This window comes from Pieris napi, chromosome 1 (assembly GCF_905475465.1).
Source record: "Pieris napi chromosome 1, ilPieNapi1.2, whole genome shotgun sequence".
In the NCBI taxonomy this organism is placed as follows: Eukaryota; Metazoa; Arthropoda; class Insecta; order Lepidoptera; family Pieridae; genus Pieris; species Pieris napi.
In genome coordinates, this window is record NC_062234.1 from 3,796,580 (window position 1) to 3,811,095 (window position 14,516).

The 14,516-nt window shown below is 36.4% G+C and overlaps 3 protein-coding genes across 3 annotated transcripts; 1 reads left to right on the forward strand and 2 right to left on the reverse strand.

Moving 5' to 3' along the window:
- Nucleotides 1-40: 40 nt before the first annotated feature.
- LOC125050476 (probable cleavage and polyadenylation specificity factor subunit 2) lies at nt 41-11,961 on the reverse strand. The gene is made up of 13 exons (XM_047650364.1): nt 11,635-11,961; nt 11,289-11,554; nt 10,896-11,141; nt 10,432-10,619; nt 10,059-10,282; nt 9,834-9,983; nt 8,866-9,064; nt 7,905-7,995; nt 7,299-7,485; nt 6,378-6,468; nt 5,157-5,271; nt 3,802-3,989; nt 41-166 (listed from the first exon to the last, which is right to left on the reverse strand). Exons 1-13 carry the CDS (start codon nt 11,781-11,783, stop codon nt 74-76), a joined length of 2,187 nt encoding a protein of 728 aa, XP_047506320.1. The 5' UTR covers nt 11,784-11,961; the 3' UTR covers nt 41-73.
- LOC125050509 lies at nt 412-2,449 on the forward strand. The gene is made up of 2 exons (XM_047650411.1): nt 412-840; nt 1,593-2,449. The coding sequence occupies exons 1-2, from the start codon at nt 412-414 to the stop codon at nt 2,409-2,411; spliced, it is 1,248 nt and encodes a 415-aa protein (XP_047506367.1). The 3' UTR covers nt 2,412-2,449.
- Nucleotides 840-2,877, reverse strand: LOC125050519 (myosin tail region-interacting protein MTI1-like). The gene is made up of 3 exons (XM_047650422.1): nt 2,646-2,877; nt 2,427-2,530; nt 840-1,554 (listed from the first exon to the last, which is right to left on the reverse strand). The coding sequence occupies exons 1-3, from the start codon at nt 2,875-2,877 to the stop codon at nt 931-933; spliced, it is 960 nt and encodes a 319-aa protein (XP_047506378.1). The 3' UTR covers nt 840-930.
- Nucleotides 11,962-14,516: the final 2,555 nt, after the last annotated feature.

Genomic DNA, 14,516 nt, shown 5'->3' on the forward strand with positions numbered 1-14,516 from the left:
TTAATTCACTCTGATGTTTTTATTTAAATAAAACAAAATATACTTTACTGTTTTTTTATTTACAGCTTAAATCTTAAACGATCGCGAACTGATCATAGAGCAATTCCCTTACTATGTAATACTCTTCCGATAAAACTCCTTCCAATGCAATTCGACCACTCTCCATCTGGAATAACATAGGTTTTGACTACGATAGTAAATAGCCGCGTACTGACTGAGCGAGCAGCCTCGCGAAGCAGCCTCGGACGTTTGCTTCGCAACGTTTGCCGCGCGAGGCAGCCTCGGTCTGTAAGTTTTCTAATCCGAGGCTGCCTCGCGCGGCAAGTCCGAGCCATCGTGAGCATCGACGCTCAGTTTAACTTGAAGTCGAATAGAGACCGCGCGTGCCCGTATAGTTTGCCCGAGACCACCATGAGGCCGCACATTCGGAAAGCTGTCGCTACCACTGCCTTTTTAATAATTCTAAGGCTTGCAAAAAAAAGAAAACAGAAAACTAAACGTTTTTGGATTAAACTCTTATACAAAAATAGATTACAGGCTGGGAACAGATTATTTGAAGAGTTGTGCTTCGATGACGAAGAAAAAAATTTCACTCGAATGAGTAAAATCGAATTTGACAATGTGTATTCTCTCATAAACGCCAAAATAAGCAAGAAGGACACAAATTTTCGAGAAGCAATATCCGCTAGGGAAAGATTATTAGTGACGTTGAGATTTTTGGCCACAGGAGATTCTTATACCAGTCTACAGTATCTATTTCGTATATCAAAACAAAGGATATCGGTTATAGTTCCTGAAGTCTGTGATGCTATAATTGAGGTGTTAAAGGATTATGTTAAGGTAAAATAAAATTACATATTTTTATTATTTTTTTATTAATCTGATTAGAAAATTGGACAAATAATATAAGAAAATTAAACAAACAAATATTTAATGATGAGGAGCTGGAGAAGGAGGAGGGGGAGGCATCGAAATTGGTGAGATAGGAGGCATTGGTGAGGCAGCAGGCATCGGTGAAGTAGAAGGCATCGATGAGGCAGGAGGCATCGGTGAAGTAGGAGGCATCGGTGAAGTAGGAGGCATCGGTGAGGTAGAAGGCATTGGTGAGGCAGCAGGCATCGAATATGTAGATGGCGTCGATGAGGAAGAGGGATGAGACATATATCTTAAATTATCGTGTTCACCATATGATTGAGTATAATAACTATAACCACTGTATGCTCCCATGTCTGCATCAAAGATAATTTTATTTATTGCATTTTTTACGTATGCTAATGTAATTTTATCATACTTTCTCAACTCATTTCCTATATATTGGCCATACACATTATAGGGATCATTTTTTTCTGATATATTATCGCTTGCACACTGTTGTAAGAGTGTTAATGCTTCAGATATGGCGTTATCAGTAAGATCATCACTTTCGTTCATTTTGGATCTCTTTTTAGGTCTAGTTGACTTTTGTTTAGGTCCTTCCGTTGTCGTCGAGTTTGAAGTTTCATTTTTTTCTTCGTTATAACCGTCATCATTTCGAGTATTATCCAGACTTGCATTCTGTAAAGATAGAAATTATTACTTAATTTTATTTACAGATACCATCATCCGAAGAAGAGTGGCTTACCATAGCGAAAGAGTTTGAGAGCAAATGGAATTTCCCACATGTCATAGGAGCAATGGATGGGAAGCATGTTATATTACAGTCGCCGATAAATAGTGGCAATGATTATGACTGTTACAAAATGTTTCCAAGTATAGTGCTGTTTGCTTTAGTTGACGCTAACTATAAATTTCTGTACGTAGACGTTGGCAGCAAAGGACGTATATCAGATGGCGGTGTGTTTAAAAATACCAATTTATATAAAAAGGTCGAAAAGAAGGAATTGAACATTCCTTCACCAGAAATATTACAAATACCGTATAAAATTGCAGTGCCCTATTTTATTCTAGGCGATAAAGCTTTTGCTCTCAATGATTACACATTGAAACCTTATGAAGGTACTCCAGAAAGAGGTTCAATGGAAAGGATTTTCAATTACAGGCTGTCCAGAGCAAGAAGAGTTGTGGAGAATGCCTTTGGCATTTTAAGCTCCGTTTTTAGAGTACTGAGGAAGCCGCTACTATTAGAACCAGAAAAAGCTACGAAAGTCGTATTGACTACCATATGCTTATATAACTACTTGCGTAGAGATTTAGCTTCCTCACAAAGGTTCACTCCCCCAGGATCATTCGATGCCGAAGTTGAAGGGACAGTAATACCCGGCCGATGGCGACAGGATACAGAAATGTCATCAATGCTATCTATTCAAGCCATACCACGGCGAGGATCAACAAATATAAAAGAAATACGTTCACATTTAGGGAGACATTTCATAACAAACGGAGCAATTTCTTGGCAGAATAATTATCAGTAAATAATAGGTACTCACTTCTTCACCTAAAGTATCTTGTGTATTTCCTGGGTGATTTCTATCTCCTAGAAAACTGAAGGCTTCATAGGCATACCAATTCGAAACATATATTTCACCACGACCTGCAGTATAAAATAAAAAATAATAATATTAGAAATAATATAAAAACCGATGTAACTTTGAATATAATAAAATGAATGTTGTTAACCCTAATCATAAACATTAAATAATAAATACCTGATCCTGTGATTCGGCTTTTTTTTTCTCTCGACTTTTCCCTCCTGTAAGACCCTAGTAAAGAGTCCATTTTTTTCTTTAATTCAGCTATTGGAAGGTTCATTTCCTGGCTTATTTTTCTCCATGCATCTTCCCTTAGTCCTCTATTTGTGTAATCAGGACATTGCGCATCCCAAAGTCGTCTATATTCACCATATAGTCGTATTAATTTAAGACACTGTTCTTTATCCATGACGCACAACTAACACGCAACGAATAAGCGAGGCAAAACACTACCGTCTTGAGTGAGCGCGGCAAACGTACTGAGGCGCCTTTGAACATCGACAAAAACCGACAACGTTCGGCTCGGGCCGCGGCACGCTCGGGCGAGGCAGCGCGTGCGTTTGCCTCGGGCGAGGCACGTCTTGACCGACCGAGGATTTGCCTCGCGAGGCTGCTCGCTCAGTCAGTACGCGGCTAATGTTTATATTCTTAGGCCAAAACTTGGTCTCAGATTTCTGTATGTGTTTCTTGATATTTTTTAATGGACAAGACAGCCTTCTGTTATTGACATGTAAATTACATATTTATGTCAATAATAGGTCAACACATACTGGCTGCCTCTCGATGTTTTCCTTCACCATACGAAAAATATTATTATATTAAATAAATGCGCACATAGAAAGAAATATCCCTTTGCTACTGTCGCAATTACAGCACACAACCTCACGAGTGAAAGCTGCAAGCTCAAGCCGCTAGGCTAGTCTAGAAAATTGAGAGTCTTTGAGCATTGTTGGCCAAGTGGCTCCAGCGTGCGACTCTCATCCCTGAAGTCGTAGGTTCGATCTCCGGCTGTGCACCAATGGACTTGCTTTCTATGTGCGCATTTAACATTTGCTCGAACGGTGAAGGAAAACATCGTGAGGAAATCGACATGTCTTAGACCCAAAAAGTCGACGGCGTGTGTCAGGCACTGAAGGCTGATCACCTTCTTGCCTATTAGATTTAAAAATGATCATGAAACAGATTCAGAAATCTGAAGCCAAGACCTAAAAGAGGTTGTAGCGCCACTGATTTTTTTATACAGAACCACAAAAACATATACAATAAAATTCCACAACTACTTTTAATTAATTCTTACATTATATGTAGCAGAAATGAAAAAACTTGAACCTACCCTCCGAATAGCGATAGTTCCATTACAGCATTCCAGCGCTCCTGCATTAAATTCAGCGTTAAGCCCGTGCTTGGCGAGAGCGCTTCTCAGCTCAGAAAGCTTCAAAGAGTTGATGAATGCCGCCGCGTGACCCGGTGTGTTACCCTCACAGGCCTCTAGTGCTATCATGTCGTCTAGAACTGATTCTTCTGTGGAAATTAAAATTTACTGCTGAATTCAGGAGGAATTGGAAACAAACACCCACCGCACCGCATCAAACAAAACGCAAACTCATAACTCAAAACGCACTTTCTTCGCCCAACGCTTTTTCTCCTTCCGAGGCCCTTTCATCTTTAACCACTTCATTAAAAACAAAATTATCACTAACATTTCAAAAATCACATTACATACATTTACTAGACATCTCAAACGATATCTTGTTAACCTGTCATATTCTGATACTGAAAATATTCTTATTGTACAAAAATAGTTTTAATACAAATGTGTAGAAATAATTAATATAATTTATAAAATACTGTTTTCATGTCAAAAGGAAGAGACTGGCTGCCCACAACACAGGGAATCCCAGTGTGGGGGCCAGTGCACTTTACTTTATCTAAATATACAATTGTGCATAATAAAGTTTTTTCTTTCTTTTCTTAATTTGGAGGAACCCCATTTTTTATTCAATAAGGAGACAAAAATCACAGATACAGGATATATTGATGGAGAAGAGCCCTTAAATTGCTTCACAGATTAGAAATATAAGATAAAGAACACATTTTTCAATTTCAATACGACTCTGAACATCTGATTCTAAACATACATTTTGTTTGTTAGTGAATGTATCCATTTTTATTAAGTGCGGTACTCCACATTATAAGTAGTTTTAAGGCGAGTGATAATTACGTCCCTTTTCATCACAAACAGTAAAAAACGCACAAGTAAAGATAACATTTAATTTTCGTTAAAAAGATGATGCCAGCTAAAGAATAAAATAAAGTTAAGTCATATATTGAAATATTTGTTAATTTTGGATTAGGTCACTTAAGTAAGTAAATATTTAGATATACCTTTTTGTAGGTAAGGTAGGTAGGTAAACCATAAAAAACGTAGAATTTTATTTCAAATGGGTCACATATATCCCTTTTTCGGTGGAGAACCTTTTTAGTAGCAACACTTATGAAATGTCAGAATACTACGGAATAAAAATCTGAGTTTAATTAAAGGAAACAATTTTGTTAAAAAAAAATAGCGTTTCACTTCTCCCTTACTCCTGTCTATCCTTTGCCTTCTAAATAGAAGAGAAATTAAAAAAAATATTGTGGAATACGTATTGTGTTAACTTAGTATATACGATTCGTAATACAACATACCACTGTTAGGTTCCCTAGCTCGAGGTTCGGCCACAGTAGCTGTCAGCCAGGCCAGTTCCGCATCTCCAGCTGTCCGCCAAGACATACCGCACATCAGACTGTCTGTCAGTTTCACCTGTAGGCGGATATTATTTATTCAGAAGGCACACTAACAATATACAGTAATCCCCCGTGGTCTACCGCGTTATAGGAAATCGTGTTGTAGGAGTATTCTCGTAAAATAATTTTAATTTTATAACAACACAATTGAAACAGGTGCAAAGGTACGCAAAACTAATTATTGACAAATTATTATAAATTTCACACTACAGAAATAGAACTTGAGAAATCTCCGCGTTATAGGGGGAAACAGCGTTATATTGGTGACAGAAATCGCGTTATAGGGGATTACTGTGTACAAATAGAAAATCTTATATTAAAACACAACATGCACCCGTTAATTACGACATATACACATTATTATATCAACGAATTATAATATTCTTAAGGTCCATGTAAGTATATTGAGCATTACCAAAGCTTAACTAAACATTTCTGAATATGGATCAAAATTTAAAAACAGCTTCAATAAATATAGTTTGAGGTAACGTATTTGTTACGATGTTATCGTTACCATGACAACAAGCACGATAGCCTATGCGGAAAGAGAAACGGCGTGGCGGCTATGCGAATCACTGCAATTCTTATTTGCTACGCGTTTTTTCATTAATTCCCATTTTTTAATATTAAGTATTAAGACTAATAATTTCAAACTATAATGACGTTACAATGTTGCCAACACAACTAAGTTAATTTAGCACTGCTGCGACCTCAAATACCACTTCGGTTATTTTCCCAATCAGACTCTATAGACTGTGTACGTAAACTTTGTTTAAAGTATGGGGTAGATGAATTAACCACCATTTTTGAATACATAAAATGTTTTAACAATTACAAAATAAAATATAAAAAGTTAGGCATATGGGCATCCAACAATACGCCACAAAGCGCACTGGCGCACGCACTTACGTGCACGCACATATTCGCGCGAAACAAGCAAGACCAGTTTTTTGTGGTTACACGCGTGATGGTAACAATAAAAAAAAAAATGTAAATATCACAATTTAAAGATAATAAATACAACTATATGCTACAAAATGAAAAGGGTTTTAGCTTTTCTGGTAAAGACGTTAACACAATTTCAAGAACTTAGTTATATATCCTTAATAAAAAAAATCGTACCTGGTAAATATGCGATTCAGTGGTGGCATCCACTACGTCGCCTTTTCCCGGTGTGTACATCTTTTCTATACCTTCATTCTCACAATGTTTTCTGTAATATTAACAATTTTCTTTTAATATTGTTTTCTGCTAACACGATCTATTTAACTATTACATATTAAATACTTATATAACTCGTCATTAGTTTTTCGTCCTCCAAATCAAAGTGGTCAGCGAGAGACGGCCACATTAAGTCCATCATACTATTTTTGTAAAAATGCACCGAAATATTGAAAATACCAATTTCCTTTATAAACAACGTCTAGAATCTCTTTAATCTAATATAATATATAATAGTCAACTTAAAAAACGCTATTAAATTTAAATAGCGCATGCGCATTAATACACCTCTAAGACTCACTCAACTCAATAACGCATACTTGATTATTTCTTATATTACTGAAGAATCATAATTCAATTTAATTGTTTCATAGTTTGGAATCATTCCTTAGCGAATAAAAGTACGAATATTGGTACGACCAATCAGAGCAGAGCATATGCCTCGAGTAAAGTCGAGGCGCCATCTTGACTTTTGACGGCGCGTTGAGGGAACGCGAGACAGTACTGATTGAGTAATCAGTGGAGTATTTTGGTGTTTAGATGTTGGATCGAGTTGGATCTTTGTGATTTGTGGTTGACCACAATGACTCTTTATATCAAAAAGTTACCATTATGTGGTGTAAAGTACTGGAAAGTCGTTAATAATATTAACAATAACGCGTAATTCAATCCCCGCCCAGTATCGTAACGTTTTACAAAAGGACCCCCCCTCCCAAAATTCGTTACGTAATACTTGAACGCTCCCTTACCCAAATGACGCCCACTAAACACGCTAATGACGTCAATATCGATGGAGTGACAATATCTCTAATATATAAATACCTCAGCGTGTTAATAGCATTAGGTCCAGCCCTTAACGCCACTATAGCTCTGGGCTTTGCATGTGCCACGACTCGAAGTAGGGACTCCCCGTCGCACCTTCCTTCCAACTCTATGTACTGGATACTAGCTTTAATCGCTATCTGTCGCACCGAAGACATGCATTTACTCGGTATTTCTATTATTTCCTCTGAAAATAAACATAAATTGTATTAAATATGTATTTTATGTATGTGTATATACTATATATATTACTAGCTGACCCGGCAAACATTTGTTTTGCCATGTATATTATTTCTAAGCATCGTGACGAAACCGACATGTCTTAGACCCAAAAAGCGGACGGCATGTGTCAGGCACTGGAGGCTGATCACCTACTAGATTTAAAAATGATCATGAAACAGATTCAAAAATCTGAGGCCAAGACCTAAAGAGGTTGTAGCGCCACTGATTTTTTTAAATTAAGTTACTGTTAGTCTAGTAGTCATGTGACAGTTTCTATACGAATCACACAATAGTGGGCAAAGTAATACGTATGTGTTATGTCTATGGCCGAAAATCCCATATTTGAAGAAATATATTGGACTTCGCCCTACAAAAATAATATACCTTCAGGCTCAGGTTTCTGAGGTGGGGCGGGAGGTACGTCACGTATTTCCCCTTCAGCATCAACTATTTCCGCTAATCTGTAGTCTTCAGGCTGTAATGTTAACAGTTTATTAAATGGCGTACGTGCGACACTTATACAATAAAATATAAAACACAGCAACAAATACTTCCCTTATTACTTGCGAACTAAATTGTTTCAAGTAATCGATGCGAGGTTAGATTTTATTATTTGTTTTTGATTAAAGAACGTCGCTGAACTAATAATATTACAACTAAGTGTGTTTGAAGCGAGACTGACAAAATAAAACACCAATGGCGCAGCAACCCATGGGCCTCGGACATCTGCTTTTGTTTCGTGATAGCTTTTTCTAATAGGGAAGTAGAATTAGTTTTTGAAGTGAAACTTCTTTATCGGGGTTGGAAAAAATTTCAACCGCTTCCCCTGCTCAACAATTAATTGCAAAGATTAATGGTACTATTATATAAAACATTTCTCTCAACGTCAATCTTGTTGTTCGCTCCATGGTTGGGTGACCCATGACCAACTGGAGCGTATTGAATATTTCTTTTTGTGATGTATAGTCCATTTATTTATATTGATGTATAGTCCATATATTTTTTATTGTATATAATCACGCTACGTCACGGGATTAAAGGTGCGACCTTGCAGTGCTAAAAACACTATAATGTCATTATAATTTGACAGTAGTATTCGACGTAAGGTCCATCAAGACAAGAGCATATTAATTCTTAAAAGGCCGTCAACGCACTCGCGAGCTCTTTGGCAATGAGTGTCCATAGGTGGGCGGTATGACTTAACATCAGATGAGCCTTCTGCCCGTTTGCTCTCTGTTATATAAAAAAATGTAGTCATATTAATATTTAATAAAAAAAATACAATTAATGACATAACGCGTAGCAAATAATAATTAAAATCGTATGCATAATAGCAAATAAATACCCGAATAATTTCGCCGTAGTCATCCGCCCTGGTGCGATCCTCGTGACAGGGGTACATGGCGTGGTGTCTTTTGTTGGACTTGAAGCAGCCCCCGGCCCTATACTCGGAGCGGACGGGGATGTCATGACGCCCGGTCACCACCCACATCTCCAATTCACCATCCGACTCCGAATCTGATGATAGACCGTCCACTTCTTCTCTGAAAAAAAACAAAGGTATACATCCAATAATGCGAGCAACAAACAAATTGCTTTTCGTGAAAGTTAAATATTCCTACGTTTATGTCCCCTGTATTGTACAAAAATTAAAATCAACTCATTTGTGTTGCGCGTCTCGGAAGATACTCCCGAATAATATTATTATTACAATATTCACGGGCGAGCCGGGTCGCAATAGCTTGCAAAATCCGTTCATTCTTGTTTGCCTCCTTTACATATTTGATAATTTTATCCATTTAATAGTTTGTAAATCATGTAAGGTTAAATTTTAGATAAATATTATAAAATGGACAATCAATGGAAACAGCTGCGCATGCCAATGGCCATAATTCATCATATGAATTACGATTTACAACCAGGAAAGATTAGGTACATATCGGAGGGCTCAGATGAGTGCGAAGCTACCGACTCCCGAGCCTTTGTGGTTATTTCAGCATAATGAATACTTTACTCAAATAATATAAACACATTATTAAGAAAAAATGTAAATTAAAGGTTTTTAGTTTAAACAAATACTACACAAATGTTTATTTATCACGACATATCCTCTGAGTTACATTTCACAAGATACAGAGGCGATACAGAATGTCATTTGCATTTCACGCATAGTCGTCTATGGAGAAGACGCGCAAGAAGGTGGACGTGCTGATACTAGGTTAATCGACGGTTTAAATATACTGTATAAAATATAATTTATGATTTTAATAAAACATCCCTAAAACACTTAGCAAAATACAACAATTCACTTACTTCACAGGATCCTTGATTTTAGTCCGTTGCTGTTGCATGAACTCTTCTAGTTCTGCGCCCTCTAGCCGCACTCGGCGGCGTACTGTCATCTCTATGGTACGGTCTCCGCCCTTGTCTATGAGATCTCGGGCAAGTGTGCCTGGTGATGTTCTGAAATTGAATAGCACATCTTATATATTTCTCGGCGCAACGGCGACTTCTTAAATAAATTGCATATGAGCATACCTGGCAGTTAAGACAATAGAATTTTGTGATTGTTGAGCCCATAATATGAAGAGGTCTCTGGCGAATCCTGATTCTAAGTCTGGGAAGGAAGCCAACACCACCTTGGGCCCAGGTGTCCTAGTGACCTCAGCCACAGAGTGACATAAATGCAGGTGTCGTAGGGCAAAAGGATTACTTCGGGCACCTTCAAAAGCACGAGTTAACTTGTCACTCATCCATTCTATCTGCAATTGTATTTTGTTATAATTAGAAGCAATTGCAAGAAAAAAGGGAAATTAAAGTACGATAAATTTTACTTTTCTCTTAAAAATATAATTTCATTTAAATCATGTTCTTAATTGAATCAAAGTAATATTATGTATTTATTTCTTACCTGTGACTTAGCAAACTCCACCACATTGTAACTGACATTTGACAAGAGTAAGAGTGAATATGCAACAAGTCCCGAGTCCTTATTTCGCCAAAGCTGATCCAACATGTGAGCTAACTCTAAGACTCGCCCTGCTGTGTCTGTGCAAACCAGCACAGATCCACCACCCCGTAAAGTTGTTAGTATTGTTGCTGCAACATAAATATCACATTATAAGACTATATAAAACTAATTTTTATAACTTAGTATGATATAAAAAATATTAGGAAGTATCTATATTTTGTAATATGCCACCATTTGCCTGTTAAAGTATGTCCAAACCTACTATTACTTAATCTTTTAAGAAAAGAATGTACCAACTTGTGTTACTACATAAAGTATTACTTTTTAGTCTATGACAGTCAATTAGTCTTATAGAATATAAATTTGTATAAACAGAATAAGTATTTAATTTATAATATACAAACTCATAAGCTTTTCATCCCTCAACCTTCTCCTCTGCTGCACATAATCTGCATTTGTAGCCCCTAATAGTAACAGTGATGGTCTCATAATCTTTTCAATTTCACACCCATTAAGATGTCTCTCCTTTTTATGGTTAAAGTCTGGTGCATAAACAATATCCTCTTCACCCGGGGCGGCTATACGCCATATTGTTCCACCAAGAAGATGTCCTGCTGGTACTGGTGTTATACGGAGTCCTAAACCTTTGCCTAAAAAACACAGGATTTAAACAAGATATTTAGAGCCAATAGGTAAAGCCTAAAGGCTAAGTATAATTACAAAATTATAACTGTTTTTGTTAATATAACTTTTTATACTTAAAATGTATAAAGCCTTTTCATTCAAAGTTACCTTACCCTTCATATCAATACTTTGATTATATTTCAATTGAGTTATTCTATCAAATGCAGTATCAACATCATCTAAAGTAAACAGGTCAAAATCAGTCATATTTTTATGTGACTGATATAAATCATACATAAACATTTGGCCCATTTTGTAGACGGGTAATGTGGCATATATTGGACAGTTGAGACCCAATTGTCCAACCGCATATGGAAGTGCTCCCAAGTGTAGCGGGTCAGAATGTGATAAAAGTACTGCATCTATACTGTTTACATGCCTGAAAAAGTATTGAAAAAAGATTAAAGATAATAATAATATAGTCAAACAAAATAATATACATCTTTGAACATAACATACCTTTTTAATTCCTTAATAAAGTCTGTATCGAATTTTTCGTCCCAGCCACAGTCTAAGAGGAATTTAAATTCATCTATTTGCAACACATAACAAGGAGGAGATTCATCCCCAGCTCCAGAGAGGCAGTGTAATTTTATAATGGAGGTCATATTTGGATTTCCTCAATCTTGTAGAATTTTTTACATGTAGTGTACATGTAAAAAGTACACCTTTATTTTTAAAATAAATCAAGAAAGTCAAGTTCAACAAATATATTCTAGCGGCTTTATCTAAAAGTATCAAAAAGTAAAAACACTAAATACAGATTGATAGTTGATACATCAATGCAATTGGCAATTGCCGACAAAATAAACCGCAGTCAAAAGTCAAAACCAAAAGACTACCGCAGACTTCTACAGAACACAGTAGGACGTGATAACAACCACAGAGAAAATAAAAAGACTACAACAAAACAAAAACGGGCAGAATGCACCATAAAGCTGCGTATAAATTAAGCGCGGCAGCCGCGCGAGCCAATATGAAGATATAAATTTAGTTGGAAGTGACTGGCGCGCGCGGCAGGCGATCGATCACAAACAGACCGCGGCAGATAGTCAGACCAGTTCACTCTTGTAAACCTGCGAGTATGGACGCGCGTGGTCGGGCGGCTGCCGCTTTCATTGTGATTCACCATCTTATTTGTAAAAAAAATAAATATTTATTTATTTAATTTTTCAAATGTAAACTGAACTTTATTGACTATAATGACTCCTTTTCCAGTCTTTGATTATTTAATTGTATGTAATTAATTATTTGCATGCATTCAAAAACTATTTTTAATAATGCCAGATAAATATAACTTCTTACGCGCGTACATAAGTACACGCACCCATTTTTTTGTATGTAATTAATATATAATTGTTATATTAGTTACTTTACAAGTTATAGCTTTGTCATCAATATTTAAATCCAACTTTATATATGTACAACTGTATATGTACGCACCCTTTTTTACGTATTCGCCGCGCGAGCCAAATCACCAAAACTATAACCGTCCCAACTGCGCGCGAGCCAACGACTGAAGCTCCTTTGATGCGGTCTCAAAAACCGACATCGAGCGGATCGACCCCGGCACGTTCGAGCGCGGCAATGTTCGAGTCGCCGCGCGCGGCGATCCCGTCTACATAGAGCGCGGCCGCCGCGCGCGCCAATGTTCGATGGTTTGCCGCGCTTAATTTGTACGCAGCTTTAGACAAAACTTCTTTAGCGACGTTGTACACTTTTTTTGGATGGGTAAAAAATTTTAAACTCGCGTCAGGACACGTGACCTGATCGAAAATTCGTTAGACGGCTGGAGAGTAGACAGCTGGTTTTATTAAACTGCCCTCTCGTAACATACAATAGAACTACTGCGACGCTATAGTTCAAACAGCCACACAGTTGTTATAGTCTTATCGGGTTCTGAGTTTTATAACTAGATGGCAGTTACATTCATATTTTTGAAGTGAAAACTGAAAACTTCTTTAGCGGCGTTTTTGGAATGGGTAAAAAATGTTAAACTCGCGTCAGGACACGTGACCTGATCGAAAATTCTTAAATCATAACAAATTCAAAGTAATTGGTTATTTTTAAATGTTCAAAAGTGTCGTATGAAAACTTCAATAAATCTGAAATATAACCTGTTTGAGTGTCGTCAGGGAGGATATATTTTGTTCTCGCCTCCTCCGAATAAATGCAACCACAGCATTGTTATTGTAATTATAAAAATGAGTTGGAACAGTTGTAAGGCGACAAATTTTCCATTTGCCTAGCAAAATATAAATTTATATTCAAGCTGCTGGGTACATAGCGACTGACATAAAATCCCGCTTATCTTCTTTGTTTCTTAAGAAGTTATTTCCAAAATCTCTTCTTAATATCTATCATAGGTAGAATAACTTATGAATAATGAATGTGAATATATTTCGTGCTTTATTATAAACAATAGAAACATTTATATTAAATGAGTTACAATAAATATTTTACTTTAAAATAATGACGTATCTTAATTATCTTAAAGACAGCAGATTTCATCGTGTTTGAGTTGTTCGATACAATAATTTTCAAAAACTACCTGAGTTCTCGAAACTACCGAGATCTCAGGAGATTGTAATTCTTAATCCCACGAGATCCCAAATTAACGATTTCGACTCGAGATTGTATTTCCAAGTTAAGACGATATGGACTATCAATATATTATATCTTCTGGCTGCACGTTGACTGCGATGATCGGGTACCAGTATAGGACCTATAGCGTTTACTTTCTGTTGTATGGACGAATATCTACTTTTATATGGCAATTATTATTTTATCATTTAGGTACATTCTTTTTAAATAAAATTTGAACCATCTTTAGAATAAAGTGCTCTTTTAAAGCAAATAATAAAATAATTAAGCTTAAATACAAATTTTCTAAGTAGTTTAAGATCGCTGAACCCTAATAATTTATAACAACATTACTTATGATTCAAATTGTATATAGTCGATTTATTTTAACACTGGTGTGCTCAATTTAATTACACACTAAACTCATAACTTCTATTAAACGTTATTCTTTCGTAGTAAATACACCGTTTATAATATTATTGTTAATTAGGTTTGTTATCCATGAATGTAAACCGTTTTGCGTATTTATTGAATTTTCTTGATTCTCGCAATCTTGTCCTGTTTTGAAATTTGTACTGCTATAGATACTTGAGTTAGTGGTACCAAGCATTGAACTTTCGCGTGAAAAGTAAGTATCATTGCTGGTTATTTTCAGGTCATTTTCTGAACGTTTATGAGATTGAAAAGAATCAGTCTTAGGCAGACTATTTAAATTCAACGTGTTATGGACTTGTGTATATTGATTTGCCGGCTTATTA

What these genes read in the sequence shown, in the direction of transcription:
- LOC125050509 (XM_047650411.1), top strand. Translation starts at nt 412, where the DNA reads ATGAGGCCGCACATTCGGAAAGCTGTCGCTACCACTGCCTTTTTAATA. An exon ending in TGTTAAAGGATTATGTTAAG is followed by an intron (nt 841 to 1,592) that starts GTAAAATAAAAT and finishes TTTTATTTACAG; the next exon opens with ATACCATCATCCGAAGAAGA.
- LOC125050519 (XM_047650422.1), bottom strand. Translation starts at nt 2,877, where the DNA reads ATGGATAAAGAACAGTGTCTTAAATTAATACGACTATATGGTGAATAT. An exon ending in AAGCCGAATCACAGGATCAG is followed by an intron (nt 2,531 to 2,645) that starts GTATTTATTATT and finishes TTTATACTGCAG; the next exon opens with GTCGTGGTGAAATATATGTT. An exon ending in AAGATACTTTAGGTGAAGAA is followed by an intron (nt 1,555 to 2,426) that starts GTGAGTACCTAT and finishes CTATCTTTACAG; the next exon opens with AATGCAAGTCTGGATAATAC.
- LOC125050476 (XM_047650364.1), bottom strand. Translation starts at nt 11,783, where the DNA reads ATGACCTCCATTATAAAATTACACTGCCTCTCTGGAGCTGGGGATGAA. An exon ending in TCTATTGTCTTAACTGCCAG is followed by an intron (nt 9,984 to 10,058) that starts GTATGCTCATAT and finishes ATTCAATTTCAG; the next exon opens with AACATCACCAGGCACACTTG. An exon ending in TCAGAAACCTGAGCCTGAAG is followed by an intron (nt 7,486 to 7,904) that starts GTATATTATTTT and finishes GTTTATTTTCAG; the next exon opens with AGGAAATAATAGAAATACCG.